The following is a 22,709-nucleotide window of genomic DNA, read 5'->3' as shown; positions in this document are numbered from 1 at the left end:
TTGGGCACTGCAATTCTGTTGGCCATTTTTATGTCTCCATTGTTTTTCGATCACTCTCAAGACATTCTTAAGCCAGCAAGGCTGTGTGATGTGATTTCATTCTTCTCCACAATTTTCCACTTTTTAGGCAGTAGACTTAAAATGGCCATTTCCCCAAGAAACAAAGTGGGCAGTCTGTTTGTATTCCCTGGGCACTGACACAAGCTCAGATGGATGATTACTAGAAGTAGCCATTTTCTCAGGAATATATGGAATTGGGTATAATGAGTTGGAAGGTGAGAATATAGATCATATAAATTGAATATTAAAAAAAAAGAGACAAAGTCTTCCTTGAAATGAGCACTACATAGAATGCTGAGTCATTTGGGGAGTTAAGAATTAAATATATACCTGTTGTTAGAAAGGGAATGCTTTCAAAGATCTCTTTGTTAATAGGAGTGACTATGAAGAAATGCCCCTGCAGAACGGCCAGGCCATTCGAGCCAAGTACAGAGAAGAATCTGACAGCGATTGATGGTGCTCCAGCAAAGACCGGTGTGGCTGGCTAGAGAAGGCCTTGGACAGTTTTCCATCAGTGCTCCAGCTCTCCAGCCTTCCCTAGCCATCTGCCTAAAAGCTGAAGGTTTCCTCACAACAAAGGCATTTTCCATTTACCTCTTTGTGTTTACTGATTTTTAAAAGACCAACCAGGACCAAAGGAAAAACGACAGCGCTGGGCAAAGGCGGCATCACCAGGATAGCCAGATGAGAGGGGGAGGGGGCCTCTTGGAATACTCCTAAGTCAGAGCATTATTTTCTTGGAGCCAATGTAGCTGCTCCTGAACTGAAGGTTTCAAAGTCCTGTGGTGTCCCAGAGCTGCCGATGCCTCTCAGTCCCCCTCATTTTGAGTTTAACTTTGTATGCACTAGTCTTTTGTAGCATGTTCTCTCAAAGTGATGTCAAAGCACTTAAAGCTCACTAAATGGCCCAATGGAGGGAATGCTGGAGACAGGATGAGCTCATGTGGGTCTTGCCTCAAGTATTTCCTGGCTGTGTGACTCTGAGGAAGTCCCATCCCCTCTTGGAGCTCCTGTCATAGCACCTACCTCACAAGGTGGTTGTGAGGCTGGAAGGATCCGAGGTAGAGAAAATGCTGTGCAAACCTTGCAGCCCTTCCTAAATGCCGGATAGGATGGTTATGCAGGAAAATAGCAATGTTCTCCTTTCTTCTCTCCACAGACATTTTTTTCTTTAACTCTAAGGGAAACTTAAGAACTCGTGACTGCCTCATGGGGGGAGTATGCTCCATTTGGTGGCAAACACTAAGAAGCTGGAGTTAAGTTATTCTCCAGTTTAGAAATAAAGCATTCAGCTGAGGCTCAGCTGCCGCCTTACCAACAGGAGGGTTGTGTAACCTCCAAGTACGCACTAGTCTCAGAGACTGGCTCCTTCCACCCCCCCTAATATAGGCATTCTAAATCATTGATAGCTTCAGTAGGAAAGGTATTACTGCTAAGCAGTTAGTCCAGGACATGTAAGTGCAAAATGATCCCTGCACATTATTTTCCCTTCTCATGTTGGGGTTGGGCTAAGGCAGGGAAAATGTGACAAATCCAATAGAGTAGAGGCTATGCAACTTCAGAGCCCCACTACACAAATAAAACAATTACTAGAACAGTATACTGAAAAGTTTTTTCTGATGTATATTGAAAAAACAGTAAAATTTTAAAAATTTCATGTCAATTTTTTAACGAAGTTTGTTCAGAAAACCAATTTCAGGGAAAATTCTGCCGAGAAACTCAATTGGAGCTTCATGTTAACAAAAGTCACTATTTATGGGTCAGTTTTGAAGTTCCAGTGCCATAGGTAACACAGTGTGGAAGGTCCTCAAGAATTTTCAACTCCCCTTTTCCTGAAGGATTAATTTAAAAGCAGAGTACAGATGACTTTCCCATTTCTTTCTGCATCTTCCTCCTAATCTTTGACCTGATGTGCACTGTGGAAACCCAACAGATGATGTCCTGGAGAATAGGCATAGATTAAAGAGTATGATGCATGCTTAGTAGTCCAGTACCCTTCTCCTCCTGTGTACCCACATTCACATGTCTCTTGTGTGCAATTACAATTATGCTCTTTAACCTGCAGTGCTAGGACTTCAGTTGTCCATGGGAATGTTCTTCATGGTGATACACTACAATTACCTTTTTTTCATAAGTTAACCTTTAGTGATGTGATGGTACCGTCAATTACCTCTATTGCTTAATATGGACTTCCACTTAGATTTCTGTAGTTTTTATAAGTCTTGTTAAAAAAAAAAAATCAATATTGGAATTAAAATTACTGTAAGATCACAAAGATGATTCAAGGTTTACAGTTTTTTTTTTATCTGTAATGTCAGTTACTTGGTATTTTATTGTGTAGTCAGTGATATGAATAATTTTTAAAATAGAATTTTAATATATCTTTCATCAGGCCTACTTTTAAAATAATTTTAGGTAAGATAAGGCTTGTGCCAGTAATAGATTCCAGAATGTATTTTAGTAGTTTCATTATAAATAATTGTCATCTGTGATTTGGAATGCTCTTGTTTTTCATGTAAATAGTGAGGGGATTTTGAAATCCACATGTACAGCCCTGTTTTGAAAAGATCATTTTTTACTTGCAAGGTGAAATTCAGCTTTCCATTGACATCTTTATTATTTTATTCTTCAAATGTCAACATCATTGAACTTAAATGTGGGAGAATGGATATATATTTACATTTTTGCATATTTCATAGAGTTCCTACTTGACAAATGTAATACTGTCAATTTTTTTTTCACATTCCAACTATTTATGAAAGAGTTCTATTTATGGGGAAAATGCTCTTTTTATTAAACCAGGCACTTTCCATTTATTTGGAGTAACATGTTTATATTCAAGTATTATATTATCCAGTCATGTAGAAAATTTGCTGTTATTCAGCTTTTAACACATAGAATAATATTTACCACCTAGTAATTAAGCTAGACATTACATTTTGCTTGGAACTCTTTTTCTGATTTTTTTTTCACAGGGTTGAGGGCATGAATCCAAACTTTGCAAATATATACTACAAAGCCAAAGAACTGGCTCTTCTTGTTCTTCCTTAGTAACAGCTTAGATGGAGACTTTTTTGGAAAATTTGACAGAATTTTGCACTTTAGGCCAGAATAATGCTATGTGCTAGAAGATGGACATCAACATCTCAAGTTTTGTTTTGATAATAGAAGAAAAATAGAGCTTTCACTTTATATATGTTTTATTTAATCACAGCAATAAAGACCTTTTCCTTCCTGGTTTAATCATCTTTCCCTCACATAATGGAATAGCCTAATAAACTCTCTTCAATAAAGGCTATAGTGCTGCCATATTTGCAGCTGTTTCCTTGAATATTTGATAGCAGTTTTGCCAATTGTAATCCATGTAGGAACAATATCATTGGCCCCAGATGTTGATAGAATCACAGTATATCACTCTAAAGACACTGGGACTTTTTCCCCAACCACTTTCTCTTTCCTACTCCCCATTAGTTTGGTTTATAATACATGTTTTTCAGTGTTTACTTATAAATTACTTTGAAAAACTACAGTTTAGTAGAGTTCAGTCTAATATTTGGACTAACACTTTTTACTAAAGTATACAAATTTAACTTAAAATACTGCTTGGGAAATTACTTTTTTCCTACTCTTGTTATCCAGGGAAGCCAGTGTATAAGCTCTCACTTTTGCATATGTGCAAGTCTATGCTTTTTCTTAAATAAGGGAATATTCTGAAATTGACCTTTTAAGTTAGATTTTTTTAAAGAATCTAATAATTCCTTCTCTAGGTCAAAGGGAATTTATTTTATGCAGTGCCATCTTTTTATTCTTGTTTGATCTTGATTCTAAACATATAGTGCTGTGAAATACAGAAGGGACTTGTACTATTACAAACTTTTTAAATAAAATTGTAATATTTATAAAATAAAATTATATTTAAACTTGTCTATCAAAAGGAAGGATTGTATGTGATATGTTAATGAACTGTGTTAATGAAAAGTTCTCAACACAACTTTTAAGGAGGGTTATCACATTCAAGAAATGGCATTCTGTCATATCAAATAGTTTGCTTTTAGCAAATCTTTTATCTTAGCTTCTAAATTCATAAACTTTTATATATTCTGCCATCAAATTTGTATCTAGATTTTATTTCCCTTTTTTGTATAAGAAATTAATTTGACCCACTCAAGATGAAAGATTTAAAGGCATTACGAAAAAAAGTCACTAGTCTTGATATCATTGTTACAAATATTGGCTTCAGGTTTTGATTCAGTAAAATGTAGTTTCCCTCCCACCCTTGTCTTTGCAGTGTTACAATTTGAAAGAAACAATTATTTTAAGATCCTAAAAAGTAGGTGTGAGATTAGGGTATGATTAAGAAGGAAGCTGTCTGTCTCTACATAGTTACTTCTAATCCTTGCAAACTTATTCAGAATAAGAAAATTTTGAAAAATGAAAACTTCTTTAAAGATTCAGAGTTGTATATTTGTTTGTGGGGGCTTCATAAATATTTCTACCTCTTCTTGACAGCTGTAAAGTCAACTGAATTCATCTTTATTTCATTTCTACTTGGTTTAATCTACTTGGAATGGAAAGGACATAACACTACATTCACTAATGTTGAGAGGTACTATGTTTGTTATAGTGGGAAGGCTGGCTTTAAACTTGCCCTGGGCACTGCTTCTAGGCTACTAAGCTACAAACTTGCAGAGAGGTCTTAACACATTGGGAGGACTTTTCCTTACCTGGCAAAAGCCTTACAGGTCCAGCCTCTAGTTCTAATACTACAATTGTTGCTATTTTGATTGGAAAACCTTCACATAAGGTTGATCTCAGTTCAAAAGCTGTCACAGTAGCAGTCTATGAATATTTTTGACTGCTTTAGTATTAGCCCCTTACCACCATCTATCTTAAGCCTTCAGACAAATAAAATGTTAACATTTCCTTATCCAAAAGTCGACATCCCATTTCTAGGCACTACCTATCCCTTTATTACAGTATTTAGTCAAATAAGCTACTACAAATGATTTTTCAACTCGATACCTAGGACTATATAGAATTTCCAGAAGGTTTTAAAAAAACACAATTTATGAATTTTAATAATTTATTATTCTACTAAGAAAAGTATAAAGTGGGAAGTTAGTGTGTTATATAAATCATTTCAGAAATTAGAAAAAGTCATGCTGCAGCAGATTTCATCTTTTAGCACCTTTGAATATTTGGAAATATTGAAGAGTTAAGACAAGGTAACAATACTGGATATGTCAACTTACAGTGAACAAAGTGAAGTATGCAACCCATGTAACAGTGTGGCCATTGGACTTTTTTCCCCTACAATTTGAAAGTAGAAGATACTTTTCAAACCCTTTAAAAGCTTGAAGATGAATTCACAGTATGTAGGTAGACTACAGAATGGAAATGGTTGAAAACAAAAACAAAAACATGAGGCTACACAATTTGAACAAAGTTAAATTGACAATCCAAAGGCACTGACGATACAGTACATAGTCTTGTTCTCCCATCTCACAGTACAGCTTCCTATGGAAACAATAAAAAAAGCACATTTAGCATTTTAAATTTAAAAATTGTTTTAATGAAGTACATATAATACAATTTTGGTATTTCTATTTGACATTATCAAGTTTGGGATATATTTAAGCACTTTGTCTCCTTTGTACCTCTTCTATCTTTAGTTCTTTCTTTGTTAAAATATCTCCATCCCATCTCCCTCTATAACCTGGTTCCAAGAAACCACTTTTTCAATGGGTCTTTTGATCTCTCCATCTTAACTAACTGCCTGGGTCTCCTCTTTAAAATAAAAAATAATAATCTTTTTATTCTACTATGCCAACACTTCAGGTCATCATTGTCTCCTTCACTTTATTTAATTTACAATTTCAATTTAATCACATCCATGTAAATGTAATTTACATTGTAATAAAAATGTAATTATCAAAATTCTCTTAACCTAATCTTTTAGACTTTCAATAAGAATAAATATGACAATTCTTGTGCAAGAAAATTAAAATAATTTCATACCATCACTGGTGTTATCCCAAAAGCAAGAGCTTGCTGTATGTAGCCCAGCTCCATTTTTCTGCATAATCACACAGGTCACTTAATAAAAGAGAAACAAACATCCATTAGGAAAACCCATGTGACAATAAAACATTGCTTCTCTGTGCATCCACTTTAAATGTATTGTTTAAAAGTTCTTACCAATGTACTTGAAAGGTTTCCCCAACTTGGTAAGTTGACTCAAAGTTTGTTCCACTACATTTGTGGTCCACTGATTGACTTTGCTGTGTTGGTAAGCATTACCGCCAATTGCGCTTTCTATGGCCTAAGGAAGCAGTGGACAGAATACAGTTAAACATAACCACCCAAGTAGTTTATGACAAATCTAACATTTGCAAATTTCAATGACATAAAAGTTCATAAGTAAACATTAGCATTATTTTTCAAGAAAAGTTATAACGAATATATGCCAAATATATTCAAAAAATTCAGAGTTGGAAGGGATTTTGGAGGCAGCTTAAGTTATGCTTCTACTTAAACAAGAAATACCTAGAAAATACCCTACATATGGACATGATTCTTCAACAAGATGATTCAAACCAGTTCCAATTGTTCAGTAAAGAGAATCAGCTATACCCAGAGAAAAAACACTGGGAAATGAGTGTGGACCACAACACAGCATTTTCACTCTTTCCGTTATTGTTTGCTTGCATTTTTGTTTTTCTTCTCAGGTTTTTTTTTCTTTCTAGATCCGATTTTTTTTGTACAGTAAGACAAATGTATAAATATATATACATATATTGTATTTAACATATACTTTAATATATTTAACATGTAGGGGACTGCCTGCCATCTAGGGGAGGAGCTGGAGGGAAGGAGGGGAAAAATTGGAACAGAAGATTTTGAAAGGGTCAGTGTTGAAAAATTACACATGCATATGTTTTGCAAATAAGAAGCTATAATAATAAAATAAAATTTTCAAAAAAGAAAATACCCTACATAATTAGGCAGCTTTTCCTTAAAGACCAGATCCACTACCTTTCAAAGATGCTCCTTTCACATTTAGACAGCTTTTAGTATTAGGAACATTTTTCCTATTCAAACCTCAAATTTTCCTCTTTTGCAATTTCCACTAACTATTCCTAGTTATATCTTCTAGGACCAAGTACAATATTTTTCAAGTCACCATCCTTTAAGCTACTGTGACTCTCCCCCCCCAAGACTTACTTTCTTCAGGCTAAACAATCTACATTTCTTCAAATGATCTTTAAGTATGAAGTCAACTCACCATCCTAGCTGACCTGCTCTGGCTCTATTATCAATGTCCTTCCTAAAATATATTCCCAGAACTGATTATATGTCAGGCCATAGTAGTAGGGCAATCATGGTTCCAAAGTCCTAAACACAATATCTTCCTCATAATACAGCTAAAATATCAAATGAAGCTTGTAAACTAAAACCAAAAGATCTTTTGCAGATACACTGCTTTCTAAACCCCATCTTGTACATTTTAAAGCCAATTTAAAAAAAAAATTCCAGCGTTAAGACTCACTGGATTTGGAGTCAGAAGTCCTGGTTTTGAACAATGACTCCATCTATGTGACCCTGGCCAAGTCATTTAAATTCTTACCCTAAGGTTCTTCATCCTTAAAAAAAAAAAAATGAACTAGATGACCTCAAAGCTTCTTTTCCAGCTTTAAATTTGTAATCCTAAATATCTTTATTTGTTTGAGCCCAATTTTATAGCCTGACAGATGTGCTGGGATCCTAGCTTTCATCCATTATGGCTATCTTTCCTAACATTGTGCCATGTGAGATCTGTCAAGTAAGCCATTATATAGCTTTATAAGAATCTGGTCCTTTTAGATGGCATGGTCACTTTACTCAAGTTCTCTGCAAACCAGTTCTTTCTTATTGGTGAAACTCAAAATCACAATAAAATTGTCCCTTATCCACATTTTGAAGGATGGAAGTATCAGAAAAGGAAATCAACTGTTCTGCTTTGTATAGAACACTACCAGATGTCCAAATAATTTAAGTCTCCCTCACTATTATGATCATGACCTTAAGCAGAGGCTTGGGATCCACCTCCCCCCAACCCCAAATGCCTCACAGCATCTTAAGTTTGAGGTGGTTTTTTTTAAGTTGAAAGGAACATTGGAGATCATCTGATTCAAACTTCTTATCTTACAGATGAAAACAATGTTGAGGTCAAGAATTCCTCCTGTGAGATCCAAGTACTCAACTACAAATTCAATGCTCTTTGCACTTTTCCTTTTTGGGTCAGATGGTCCATAGTATGTCGCTATGTTACAATGTTCCTTCTGGTTTTGCCTCTACTGATGCCCCAAATGTTCTCTTCTATGTGTATCTTCATATATCCTGCTAATCTGTACCTGCCCTTTCCACTTTGCTCTCTGGGCTTCAGCTTCATTTGTACAAATGCAAACAAAAGTCTGCTCCAGCTGTACTGACAATCCTATAATCCTTTTATGGCTCTTCTCAAGCCACTGGCCAGTCATGAATCTCCTTCTAATCCTCAAGGACACATACAAGTATCCAATTTTCTCCTTTGCCTTAGACTTTCCAGTCCATTAACCTAGCTTGTTTTCTTATACTAAGATACATTTTAGTGTAGACATCCAAGGACATGGGTTTGATTGTTGGCTTTCTTGGGTTTTGTTTTTTGGACCATTTCTGCTATTCTTCCTATTTTTGTAGCTACTGTCCCTAGGACACCCAAGCTTGATGGAGGGATGGAGGGAGGGAGGGAGGGAGAGAGAGAGAGAGAGAGAGAGAGAGAGAGAATGTGTGTAGGTGTTGGGGCCACACTGTTTTCTCCTTCTACCTTTCTATTCTAAAGCTTTTTCGATTAGGTTTGTTTGAATGCAAGCACATTCAATCATTAATATATTATTGATACCTGCAGGCAGTGTGCTAGATGTTGGGATACAAAGATAATCATAACATAGTATATACCTAATTCCATTTCAACCTTTTTACAACTCTATGACCAAGTTAGTATGGCTACTATTATCCTATCTTAAGAATTCGAAAGATAAGGTGGCATTAGTTGTATCATCTTTTATGTACATAATAAGTGGCAGAGTTCAAACTTTAAATCAGTTCTAGCTCTATAGAAATCAAGTGCTTTTGCTACTGTATCAAGTTGTCTCAATTGCAAGTATGTAACTATTTCTGGGGTCCATGTCCTGATTTCCACTACTCCCAGCATGTGAAGAGTATACTTTGCACACTCTCTCCAATTAAGACCAGCAACTAATCTGTAACTTTTGAGTCTCAAAGAATGCCTGGGACACAGAGAGATTACTACTTGTCCAGGATCTCAGAGCCAAGACATAGCAAAGGACTTGAACAAGTCTCTTACTCCAAGGTAGCTTGCTACCCACTGAGTTCACTCATACATACACATTAGAACTGAATTTAGTAAAGAGATGAATCGGCCACAATATTCCTCCTCAATTTAATGATAAAAGATTAAACTAGATGACTTAAATTCTTTTTTTTTGCTGAGGCAATTGGAATTAAGTAACTTCCCTAAGGTCACACAGCTAGAAAGTATTAAGTGCCTGAAGTTGGATTTGAACAAGTCCTCCTGATTCCAGGGCTGGTGGTGCTCTATCCACTGCACCATCTAGCTGCTCTTGGATGACTTAAGTTCAAACATTAAACACTTATTAAAGGATTGGTGTGATGACCACTTATTTTAAAATCAGCTGGAGTCAGGAATTCAGGTTAAGGGAAAATCCTCGATATTTATTCTCTGTGGAGGTGAAGGGGGATGGCGATAGGAATGTGAACAGCCACGACAAGAACCCGGCCAGCAGTCTTTCTGCCTCTCCCAGCCCCTCTCTCTCCAACCACCAAAATCGTCTCTACGTCATTTCCTATACAACACATCAGGACTTACATAAAGAGTGGGCGGGGCCATTCTTTCTCCAAGCATATTAATAAGAGTATGGTCCAATTACTATTTAGCCTCACGTGCTTGGGACCTCAGTGCATCACTTGGAGCTTTAGCCCATTACAGATAGATACTATGCTTTACAAAAGGATTAGCTTGTATCCTAAGGCAAACATGCAAAAAACTAGCAATATTAATTTGATCTGGAAAATATGCAAATGAACTTTCAAACTGTGTTGTGGCCTTTTTACCACAATTCTACACTTAACTCTGTATGTCCATAGACCAATACTCTTTCCATTTCCAAGCTGTCACATTTAAGAATCAGCCATCCAAATTCCAAAAATTTAGGCTGAGCACAGAGGGAATGGAGTCTGATGACCAGAAAGTACCCTAATATACTTAGCTCTTTCTTAAGAGTTCTTCCAAAACCTAAGCCAGCAAACTAATTTACATTCTACATCCTTTGCTTCTGAGACTCTGGGTTCTTTCCCCTTATCTTGCAGAGAATCAAGCCTGCATAAGTCATTCCAAACTATTCTGCCATGTAGCATCCAACTCTACTCTCCCAGCCTTCTAGCCCCTCTTTATTTCTTCTTGCCTCATTAGGAAGGAAACATTTTGAGGGCAGTGACTGTTTTGTTTTCTTGTATTTATTTGTATTAGTACAGTGGCCAGAAAATAATGAGTGCTTAGGTATTATTTTATTATTCATTCAACTATCTACAGGACTCTACATAGTTGCTAGAGTGTAGGGTGTGTTCAGGAAAAACTAGTTCCTCTGGGGTGAAGGCTACTTTACACCTTTGGTGTCCACCTAACCTCTTACCTGTGTCTTCAAGAACATGCACAGTATGTCTATGGACATACAGAGTTAAGTGTAGAATTGTGGTAAAAAGGCCACAACACAGTTTGAAAGTTCATTTGCATATTTTCCAGATCAAATTAATATTGCTAGTTTTTTGCATGTTTGCCTTAGGATACAAGCTAATCCTTTTGTAAAGCATAGTACCTATCTAGTAAACCATTTTAGCACATGGGCTAAACCAGGTTTGAGGGTAGCAAGGGATTTCAAATCCTACTTTCCCTGAGGTAATGGGAGGATGAGAACAATTTGTTCCAAAGGCCATGAAGGCAGCTGAAGCAGGTGTTGTGGTATGCTTAGAGCTTGGTTAGACATCAGGGACACCAAAGTCATCCACTTCATCTTGAGTCATCAGCAGTGGTCTTGACTCTGTGTTCTGCCACTAGGCAGAGGTGCCTTTGAAAGAAGAGAGGCTGATGACTTGGTGTAACTACCTCATTTTAATCCAGTTTATGATCAAATCAAGGAACAATAGACAAGGGACACAGTTGCTAGTTTAGAAACAGGAGAGATGGTTACTTTTTGGATTAAAGTAACCCAGTGTTGGAATTTTTGAGATTAAAAATAATTTGAGAGCAAGCAGGTCCATTACTAAAGATAAAAGACTATAGTCTAAGACTTGTGTTACTGTTAAGCAATAGAAGACTACTGCTGAAGATGTTATAGTTCAAGATTCTGATTATTTAAATTTTTCTTTTTTTTAACTTTAATTTTCAAAACATGCAAAGATCACTTTTTCATCACTGAAAATCCTCTATCCCCTGTTCCCTTCACCCGCCACCCCTAGATGGCATGTAATTCAATATAGTTTAAAAATGGTAAAAATATGTTAAATCCAATATATGCATATATATTTATACAATTATCTTGCTGCACAAGAAAAATCAGACTAAAAGGTTAAAAAAAAAAAAAGAGAGAGAGAGAGAGAAAGAAAATAACATTCAAGCAAACGACAACAAAAAGAATGAAAATGCTATGTTATGAACCATACTCGGTTCCCACAGTTCTCCCTCTGGATGGAGATGGCTCTCTTCATCACAAGATCATTGGAACAGGCCTGAATTATTTAATAATTCAGAAAATTTTAAAATTAGTATTTCTTTTTATTTAATAATTAATAATTTATATTATTTTAATTTATTAACTATTTAATTTTAATATTTAATAATATTTAAAGAAATATTTAATAAAATGATGAAATACAACATGGTCAATAATAATTTGTGGTTTTCTAAGTCAACATACAATCACTGAGCTCTATTTGTATTTCAGTTTGACAACAATGATATAGAACACGTGCTTTTTTTTTTTTTTAAACTTTGCCCGTTGTTTAGTTACCAAAAACCATCACAATAAAGTAGACAAGTTGGGGCATGCCTGACTTTTAAAAAATTAATTTAGCACAATTCCTTTTTACAGCATAATACCCATTTCCAAGTATCGGTGTTATTTCACTTTTGTACTCCTTGATACTGCATTTATATAATTTTGTTAACACCTTTTTTTTTTTTTAAATAGAATTGCCATTCCCCCATATTCCTCACCCCACTGAACCTTTCACTATCACAAAGAAAAACTACAGAAAAACAACATCGTGACCATGGGGAATAACATATACAACCTTCTATCTACCTGTAGTCTCTCCCTTCTCCAATGATCTGGAAAGATGACATATTCTCCAGGACTAATATTGGTCAGTCCAATTAATCACAGTTCAGCTAACATTTTAGTTTTGCTCTCATTTCCATTATTTTAGTAATTGTGTAAGTTAGTGTCTTAGTCTAGATATTTAGAAAAACAATAAATTGTGATGGCAACATGAAAATGCCTGATTTTTCTTTTCTTTTTTTTTTACTGAAGCAATTGGGGTGTTAAGTCACTTGCCCAGGGTCACACAGCTAGGAAACATGAAGTGTCTGAACCCACATTTGAACTCAGGTCCTCCTGACTTCAGGGCTGGTGCTCTATCCACTGCATCCCCTAACTGCCCCAAATGCCTGATTTTTCAATGGTAGGACATGACAAATTTAACTACTAATTTAACTAAATAATTAACTACTATTAAGGAAAAAAGAATTTGCCTTTTTCAGGTTTACCTTGTGTAACTTCTTATAATTCAAGTATATTTTACCAATTATTTAATGTTAGAATTCTAAATTATGTGTAGTGACAGAAAAGAGAAACAGAAAAATAAACTTTAGATAACTTACAATCACTTTAACAAACATGATATGAAATCTAACAATTAGGACTAGTTTTGATTTTCATAATCTCCTTTTTCTCTTACCCTCATCAACTTTTAGTAAAAATACTAATAAATATTGTTAGTTGGCAAAAGTTGAGAGTTCAAAAACTATCAGTGAAACAAAGAAATGAACAAGTAAAATTAAAAATTCACTTTGGAAAAATCAAGAATAAAAGATTAATTTTTAATTTTTAATTTTTAAGATTAATCATGAAATTAGATCATTTACTTATTAAATTATCATTTCCTTTTAACCCCATTTTATATTCAAATTAGGTGCTACTGATGGCAAACTAGTTTCCATATTACAGAAAGTTATTTAAAAAACAAATTTATTTTGTACATATGAAATTTCCCATCTATGGCACTCAAGTCAAACCTACAATCAATAAACACATCTTAACTCTATCGTTTTTTTTTCTTTTTTTTTTATTATAGCTTTTTATTTACAAGTTATATGCATGGGTAATTTTACAGCATTGACAATTGCCAAACCTTTTGTTCCAATTTTTCCCCTCCTTCCCCCCATTCCCTCCCCTCAATGGCAGGTTGACCAATACATGTTAAATATGTTAAAGTATAAATTAAATATAATAAAGTATACATGTCCATACAGTTATTTTGCTGTACAAAAAGAATCAGACTCTGAAATATCGTACGATTAGCCTGTGAAGGAAATCAAAAATGCAGGAGGACAAAAATAGAGGGATTGGGAATTCTATGTAATGGTTCATAGTTATCTCTCAGAGTTCTTTTGCTGGGTGTAGCTGGTTCAATTTATTACTGCTCTACTGGAACTGATTTGGTTCATATCTCATTGCTGGAGATGGCTACATCCATCAGAATTGATCATCATATAGTATTGTTGTTGAAGTATGTAACGATCTCCTAGTCCTGCTCATTTCACTCAGCATTGGTTCATATAAGTCTCTCCAGGCCATTCTGAAATCATTGTGCTGGTCATTTCTTACCAAACAAAAATGTTCCATAATATTCATATACCACAATTTATTCAGTCATTCTCCAATTGATGGGCATCGACTCAGTTCCCAGTTTCTGGCCACTACAAAGAGGGCTGCCACAAACATTCGTGTACATACAGGTCCCTTTCCCTTCTTTATGATCTGTTTGGGATATAAGCCCAGTAGTAACACTGCTGGATCAAAGGGTATGCACAGTTTGATAACTTTTTGAGCATAGTTCCAAATTGCTCTCCAGAATGGCTGGATGTATTCACAATTCTACCAACAATGTATCAGTGTCCCTGTTTTCCCACATCCCCTCCCACATTCCACATTATCTTTCCCTGTCATTCTAGCCAATCTGACAGGTGTGTAGTGGTATCTCAGAGTTGTCTTAATTTGCATTTCTTTGATTAATAATGACTTGGAGCATCTTTTCATATGGCTAGAAATAGTTTCAATTTCTTCGTCTGAGAATTGTCTGTTCATATCCTTTGACCATTTATCCATTAGAGAATGGCTTGATTTCTTATAAATTAGAGTCAATTATCTATATATTTTGGAAATGAGGCCTTTATCAGAAGCTTTGACTGTAAAAATGTTTTCCCAGTTTATTGCTTCCCTTCTAATCTTGTCTGCATTAGTTTTGTTTGTACAAAAACTTTTCAATTTGATATAATCAAAATTTTCTATTTTGTGATCAATAATGATCTCTAGTTCTTTGGTTATAAATTCCTTCCTCTTCCACAGGTCTGAGAGGTAAATTATCCTATGCTCTTCCAATTTATTTATAATTTCATTCTTTATGCCTAGGTCATGAACCCATTTTGACCTTATCTTGGTGTAAGGTGTTAATTGTGGGTCAATGCCTAGTTTCTGCCATACAAATTTCCAATTTTCCCAGCAATTTTTGTCTAATAATGAATTCTTATTCCCAAAACTGGGGTCTTTGGGTTTGTCAAACACTAGATTACTAAAGTTATTGGCCGTTTTGTCCTTTGAACCTAACCTATTCCATTGACCTCTGTCATTTTTAAATACAAAATTTACATCCTATGTATGGGGGTTAAGCATCATGTATAATTTAGAAATTCATGTAACAATAAGTTGTGAAGGTCATAGCTAATATTATATAGTACTGCTTTAAATAACTTCAAAAAAATTTGTAAAATTTTCTTTCTTAATTAATGCAGAATGTTAAACCATTAACACTGCTACTTTACCAACTATTTAAATTTAAAATTTAGAAACTTATTGTTTATATCTTACCTCTTTTACAATGTTACTCACTTCATCAACCACAAAAGAAGTCTGACAAGAAAAAGAATGAGTAAAATTAAAATTGTGTAAAAGATTTGATTCCATTTTACATAAGTTTTTACATTTAAAATGAAGTTGGATAATGATTACAGAATTTTTAGAAATGGAAGGGATTTTAAGGTTATCTGAGTCAAACTCTTTCTTTCACTCTCTTCTCTCCCCCTCCTCCCATTTTACTGATGGAAGAAAACACTCAAAAGCAAAATGACTTCCCCAAAGTGCTATTATTAGTGGCTGAACTAGAATACAGGACTTCTGTTCATGTGGTTTTATTTTTGTTTTTAATTATACAACAAAACCTGAAGACCATCAGATTTTATTGTTAACCAACCTATACCTATAATTATACTGGCTCAATTATTTTAAGTTATTTAGCTTAGCATTTATAGGCAATAGTGGATGGAGTAAATTTTGATACTCTAGCTTTAAGCAATCTTTTTGAAAATGAAAAGCATTAGAAGTCTCTATTTTGATTGATGCTGAATTCAATCAATTGCTTTATACTTTAGTAGAAGGTCTTTGAAAAGGTTTTTGTAGTGATCAAAAAAATTAATTACCCTGTACTCAATCTGTTGATGGAACTTGTCATAAAAGCTTATACTAAAAGCCTTTCTAGTTTGTTAGGCCTGTCACAGCTTAGGAAGTGCTAGCATCAAAACTCTGACAAACCAGTCCCCTTCATGCCACAAGATATTGGAGCAGAACTTAATTATTACTTTTCCACATGCATTCCTAAGCAAGTATAACAGGATTCTATGATCCTGTCAGACTTTTTTCTCATTCCAAGAAGTCTAAAAAGTTCCTTGAGAAATAGTTTTCATGAAATCTGAACCAGAAAAGATAAGGAAGAGAGGAAGAGGGGGAAAAGGGAGAGAAGAAAAGGAGGGAAAGGGAGGGAGAAGGAAAAGCCACTCAAAAATGTAATACATTGGACTGGACTTGAGTCTAGGCCTTTCTTAAATTTACTGGGTAATTTCTTCTACAAAACATCAGGAATAACTTAATAGTCCAATTGTAAAAGACCATGGATGAATATCCGGGTTAAAAATTCAGTTTTCAAAAAATTAGACCATATTGTGTATCATTGCCATTTCCCAAGATTATAAAGGCACATCATCAAAGGTCCTCAGTTAAATATTTTCACAAATATTAAAATTATCATTAATATTTCATTAAGAAATGTTGCACTGATAGAAAATTGACTATTCAATCTTAACTATGAAAATACAAATTATTTCAAGTGGAAAAAAGTGGCAAACACTTTTAAAAAAAATCACTTGTAAATTTCACTAGAACATAAATTTTGCTTGAATTTTAAGAAAAAAAAAAAAAAGCAATAAGTAACTGTCAAACAGTTAAGATCTACCATTACAGTAAGTGTTCATCACACATTGCAGCAAATCCATAGTAAGACACCATGGTTAAAAAAAAAACAAAAAAAAACCCTTATCTTCTTATGCAAATGAATCCTTATAGCATTTTCTGGGGAGAATCAGTAAAAGATTGTGCTATTATCAAAGTCAAAAACATTGAAATACAAAAAATCTTTTTTTTTTTTAATTTAATAGCCTTTTATTTACAGGATATATGCATGGGTTAACTTTACAGCGAAATACAAAAATCTACCGGTGAATCCTGGATGTACCTTCCAGGAAAGAAGACAAAGGAAGCCCTTCATATCAAGCATTTCTGCACTGTATTAGATGGCAAATCCACAGCTAGGGATCATTTGCGGGTAGTCTAGGTTAAGATCAATACCTGACATGATTTGTGAGACCACACCCTTGAAAAAAGAGCATCACTGAGAAAGGCTTTTTTAGAGGAATAGTCTACTTTTAAGACTAATTTAGCCCACAGGTGCTTGGTGCTACCACGCCCCTAAAAATAAGGAGTATGGGGGCGGGGGGAAGTGTAGGGGGTAAGATTCAGCATTCGGGTTAAAGGAGTAATTTCTTCCCTTCCATTATTCCTTTACATGAATGGATGGGTTAAGCACGCCAAGCGCTGGCAGAAGTGGGCGAGTCCCCCTTGTAGGCAGGAGGGAAAGGGCACCAATAATCACGGCGCCAGGCCGGCTTCCCGGGAGATCGGAGCTCACTAGGGGCACCTCCCCGCTTCCAGACCGTTTTGAGTTCGGAGCGGGTCCCTTTTATAGGACGCGGTGCACATTTGCACACAGGGTCACACACGGATTGCCCAGGCTGGCCGAGGTCTGTTTTGTGTTAATAATCTTGGTTATAAACATATTCAACACATATAGGGCTGCTTGCCCTCTGGGGGAGGGGGTGGAGGGAGGGAGGGGAAAAGTCGGAACAGAAGTGAGTGCAAGGGATAATGTTGTAAAAAAAAGTTACCCTGGCATGGGTTCTGTCGATAAAAAGTCATTATAATAAAAAATAATAATAATCTTGGTTATAAGGGACGGCGCGCTAGGGTACATGGAGATGTAAAAACAAAAATTTTTAAAAATAGCTGGTGGTTAAACTATGTTTATAACCGTGAGTAAAGGAACGAACGCTTCCCCACAAGCCTCTCTCCATACACCAGTTGCCCGGAACGGGGGACGGGGGGCGGGGGGCGGGAGGCCGCGGGTCCGAGAAGACCCCCGCTTTCTCCTCGGACGCGCTCACCCCCCCCCCAGGGGGGGGGGGGGCCCGGACCGCAGCCGCGCTCTCCCAGTCAGGAGCGGGGCCGGGGGGGGGGGGAGAACAGGAGGAGGTTAGAGGGGCGGAGGCCGCCAGAGTCGGTCCGGTCCCCGACAAAGGACTGCGACTGCGCGGCCCCCGCCCCGGCCAAGATCCGCCGCTGCCCCTCGGCCCTCGCCGCCGCCGCCCGTCACCTCCCTCCCTCAGCCGCTGGATCCCGGACCTCGGACGCCTCACCTCCTCAGAAGCCTGGATATCGTCCATCTTCTCTGCTCAGCCGCCGCTGTCTGGGCGAGTACAACCTACTGCGCCTGCGCAGTGCCTACTGATCGCCGTTCTCCGAGAGCCCGGCCCTTCCCCGGCCCCGCCCCTCCCGGAGCCCCGGCCCCGCCCCTCCCGGAGCCCCGGCCCCGCCCCTCGCGGCATTATGGGCTGGCGGGCTCAGGCTCGGCGCTTTATGATGCTGCACTTTCCCATTCACCTGTCAGTTTCCCGTGGCTGGCTGGGGTCCCGGGACTTTCGGCGCAGGCGCGGCTTTCCCGGCCGAGTCTCTTCCCTTCCCGGAGTTCCCCGGGGCGGCCGGGCCGGGCGGAGGGGCAGGAGAGTTGCTGGGATCCATGGAAACGGCTTCCGCGCGTTGCCAAGTTGCCCGGGAGTAGTCGCAACAGGACACCGGCCGGGAGGGCGGGGCCGCTTACCTTCCCCCGAGTGGGGGGCCGCGGCCCGGGGGGCGGGGGGTTCTCAGAAAGGCCGCGGTCTCTCTGGGCTCGGGGGGCTCACGGTATCGCGGGCAAAGCGAAATGCTGGGAGAGAAAGTCTCCTTCTTCCTCAATACAAGCAGCATCCGGGCGAGGCCACCTGTGTAGTGCTGGCCGACCAATCAGCGTTGGCCAAAAGCCTGCAATGGGCCGCGCGCTGGGCTGGCTCTGCCGGGGAAGGGATGGGGACGGGATGCAGTGGAGAGACTGGCGGGCAAGGAGAAGGGTCACTTTCTCTGAGATTTGTGTGAAGAAATCTGCAGGAAGATTTTTTTTTTTTTGAATGATGTCAGGAAGAGCATATTCTTGGCAAATAGTCTCAATTTTTTCAGTGAAGTACCTTAGCTGAGCATCTTGCCTTGGAAGACTTGAAGAAAGATAATGTTTGCGATAGTCGCTGTAAGGAGCGAAATAGAAAACCGATTATAGAATTGTCTTGCTGCAGCGAAAGACCAGTTAGAATTATGTGGTACCCATTTGTTGTGTGTGCAATCAGCCTAATTCTGTTCATCTTCATGAGTGAGAACAAATACAAATGATGGAGTAATCCAGAGTTGGCTTTTGGTAAAGTGGGATCAGGGATAGAACAAAGGAACAAGGGATGCAAGAATGGAGTAATGTGTAGAATTGATTTGGTTCCCCAAGGGGTCTTTTTTAGGGAGAAGAAATTGCAATTAGGGTAGGTGGGGATAGCCTGGTAAAGAAGAGAGGGATAATGGGAATAAAGATCACAATGAGGATAAAGGACAGAGCCAGGAATTGTAAATCATAAAGAAAGATGTTTGATAAAAGATTATGATCAGTCATTCAACTAGCATTTATTAAGTTCCTATTATGTGCTGAACACTATGCTAATCCTTGGGAACACAAAGGAAAAAGAACCAATTCTTCTCAAGGAGCTTATATTCAAATGGAGATAATATACCAAGTATGTGCTAACCTAGGTATAAATGCAATAAATTAGAGATAATTAGCAGAGGGAAGATACTAAGCATAAGAAAGTGAAACATTAGCTCAGATTTGATGGAAGCCAAGGAAGCTAGAAGACAAAGGTGAGAATAGAGAGACTTTCAGGCACAGAAAACGGCTAGTGAAAATGTCTGGAGTAAGGAAATGGAGTCTTGGGGTGAAAAACATAAGATCAGTATTACTGTATTCCAGAGTATGAGGTAGAGGGAATAGTATGTAAAACATAAGATGACTGAAAAAGATAAGGACTAGGATTTGGGGGATTTTAGAAGACAAATAGGTTTTGTATTTGATTCTACAGGCAATAGGGAACCACTGGAGTTTATCAAATAGAAGTAGTAACATGGTAAGGTCTTCACTTCGGTTTGACAGCTGATTAGAGAGAATGGAGAGAGACAAGTCAAGGAGATCAACTAATTGGTTACTAACATTCTAGACATGAGATGATGAAGGCCTGTCCAGGGTGGAAACAGTGTCAGAGAAGAGAAAGGGGTGTATACTGGAGATGTTCAAAAGCAAAAATGACAAAACTTGGTTTGTAAGGGTGAGAGAGAATTAAGGATTTGAGGATGACACCAAGTGTGTGAGATCAGGTGATTGGGCATATAGTGGTCCCTTGACAGTAGTAGAGAAGTTAGGAGGAAGGGAGAGATTGGAGGGAAAGATAATTTTTTCTGTTTTAGACATATTGAATTCAAGATGTTTTTTGGCAGTTGGAGATATGAAACTGGAGGTCTGGAGAGAGGTTAGGACTGGATATATATGGTCAAATATGGACAAATTTTTACACAGAAATGATAGTTGAATCCACGGGGTAATGCGATCATGAGAGTACATGAGGTTAGTGATATCAAATATCAAATAGGAATCAAAATAAAAATAAATTTTTGTGAGCCATGCTTTTATTTTTTTTAAAAAAAGAAAAGAACCGAATTAACATTGTTTTATTGTATTTTTATAAATTTCATTTGGTATCGAGGGAGATGAGGACCCAGAAGAAAGTCTTAAGTAATGTGTGGGACAGGTGATAGACACTCCCCTTACCCAAATTAACTAGAGACATCTTCACATACAAAGAGAAAGCATTTATTAAGTCCTTGCAAGGAGAAGCCCAAACATACCTGAGCAGATATAGAGCCTGATAGCTCCCATCTCCTAGCAAGTGTCTGGCCTGGGGAGCTGGAAATAATCAATCTGGCTAACTAGCAAAAGACCCAAGTCTTTTCATTGGATGGACTAAAAAGGAAATAATCATTATTTGTAATGGGCTGAAGCTCGAGTTGATGCACTGAAGTCCCAAGCACGTGAGGCTAAATAGTAATTGGACCATACTCTATTAATATATATGCTTGGAGAAAGAATGGCCCCCGCCCACTCTTTGATGTGTTGTATAGGAAATGTCGATTTTGTTGGGTGGAGGCAGGGGGCGGAGAGAGGAGCGGAAAGAGATGGCTGGCTGGCGTCTTGTCGCAGCTGCTCACATTGCTATCACAATCCCCCTTTACACTCTGCTGACTGGTTCCTGTCACAGCTGCCCATATTGCTATCACAATCCCCCTTCACCTCAAAAAGAATAAAGGTTGAAGATTTTCCCTTAACCTGAATTCCTGACTCCAGCTGATTTTAAAATACAGTCATCACAATTATTAACCAATGGTCAGCAATGTTGGCTGCTTCCTGTGGATCACGTCACTTCCTGTCACTTCCTTTGAGGGACCACTTTAGCTAAGAAATCTTGAACTATTATAATGATTAAGTGAATAAGCAAGCAGATGACAGGATAATGCTACTTAAAGTAATGAGCAGAAACCACAGACCCCAGTTCCACCAACCCCCACTATGTGTCTTGGAAACCCAATCATCGCAGACTGACAGATTGGCATCTGGCAGTCAATTATCTGTAGAATTCTAGTATCACTCTTTATGTCTAAATAATGAACCTATTTTGTCCTTATCTTGGTATGTAATGTTAGGTGTGGGCCAATGTCTAGTTTCTTCCATACTAGTTTCCAATTTTCCCAGCAGTTTTTGTCAAATAGTGAGTTCCTATCCCCAAATCTGGGGTCTTTGGGTTTGTCAAACACTAGATTGTTATAATTATTGACTATTTTGTCCTGTGATCCCAACCTATTCCACTGATCAACTACTCTATTTCATAGCCAGTATAGTTTTGATGACTGCTGCTTTATAATATAGTTTTAGGAATAGACTAGGTTTCTGCTAAGGTCCTTTTCATTTCTGAGTCTATGATTCTCCAAGAATAGGACTTGAAATGGCGCAAAAAATATACAGTAATAGAAACAAAGTTGGAAGCAATTTCAAAGACCATCTAATCCAATCCATACACAACCACAAATGTTGCTACAATACAGCAGAGATAACCTGCCAAGTCATCCATTCTTCCATATTTGGATTGCTAGAGTTGTTAGAAAATTTTTTCTTAACATTATGCCTAAATCTTTGGAGCCCATGAAAGCCAATTTAATCCTTTCCCCACTCTAGCAGCATTCCAAATATAACTATCATGTCCCTACTAAGTCTTCTTTTCTGCAAGCTCAGCATCTTCTGTTCCTGACATTGTGAAATACATGTGTGACCAAAAAGAAACAGAGTTGGTGATACAAAAGCAGCAAGGTAAAACATATGAACTGTCTTATGAGTGATTCACTGGTATCCATAAGATAATAAAAGATATAGTTGAAAATTTTGCCATATTTGATGAATTTTCTATAGAAGATTTACTGAAGAACATAGATTTTAAAATGCTTATGATGAGAAGCACACAATTTGTGCTTTTTTGTGCTAATAGAAAGAATTCCCACAATGTTAAAATTGTAGATTCATTAGAAGATGACAATTTGACTATTTATTGGTTTGTCATAAGTGTAGCTGCTAAGTTAGAAATAAAAATTATCTTGGCAAGGGCTCCCTCTTTTTGTATTTCTAGCACTTAACACAGTGCC

At 37.4% G+C, this 22,709-nt stretch overlaps 2 protein-coding genes across 5 annotated transcripts in view; one reads left to right on the top strand and one right to left on the bottom strand.

The window, feature by feature from the left end:
• TMEM181 (transmembrane protein 181) overlaps positions 1–2,335 on the top strand; it is a 101,738-nt gene extending 99,403 nt beyond the window's left edge. For all 4 annotated transcript variants that reach the window (XM_031937557.1, XM_031937554.1, XM_031937556.1 and 1 more), the window contains one exon: positions 436–2,335. In XM_031937557.1, the coding sequence (XP_031793417.1) occupies positions 436–514 (79 nt within the window). In that variant the 3' untranslated portion in view covers positions 515–2,335. The remainder of the gene's footprint in view (positions 1–435) is intronic.
• An 807-nt stretch (positions 2,336–3,142) lies between these two features.
• Positions 3,143–18,401, bottom strand: DYNLT1 (dynein light chain Tctex-type 1). The gene is made up of 5 exons (XM_031937558.1): positions 18,257–18,401; positions 15,324–15,365; positions 6,259–6,382; positions 6,079–6,156; positions 3,143–5,577 (listed from the first exon to the last, which is right to left on the bottom strand). The coding sequence occupies exons 1-5, from the start codon at positions 18,281–18,283 to the stop codon at positions 5,507–5,509; spliced, it is 342 nt and encodes a 113-aa protein (XP_031793418.1). The 5' UTR covers positions 18,284–18,401; the 3' UTR covers positions 3,143–5,506.
• Between the last annotated feature and the right edge of the window lie 4,308 nt (positions 18,402–22,709).

This window comes from Sarcophilus harrisii, chromosome 4 (genome assembly GCF_902635505.1).
Source record: "Sarcophilus harrisii chromosome 4, mSarHar1.11, whole genome shotgun sequence".
Classification (NCBI taxonomy): domain Eukaryota; kingdom Metazoa; phylum Chordata; class Mammalia; order Dasyuromorphia; family Dasyuridae; genus Sarcophilus; species Sarcophilus harrisii.
The sequence above is the reverse complement of the archived record's forward strand: the minus strand, read 5'-3'. Positions and strand labels throughout refer to the sequence as shown.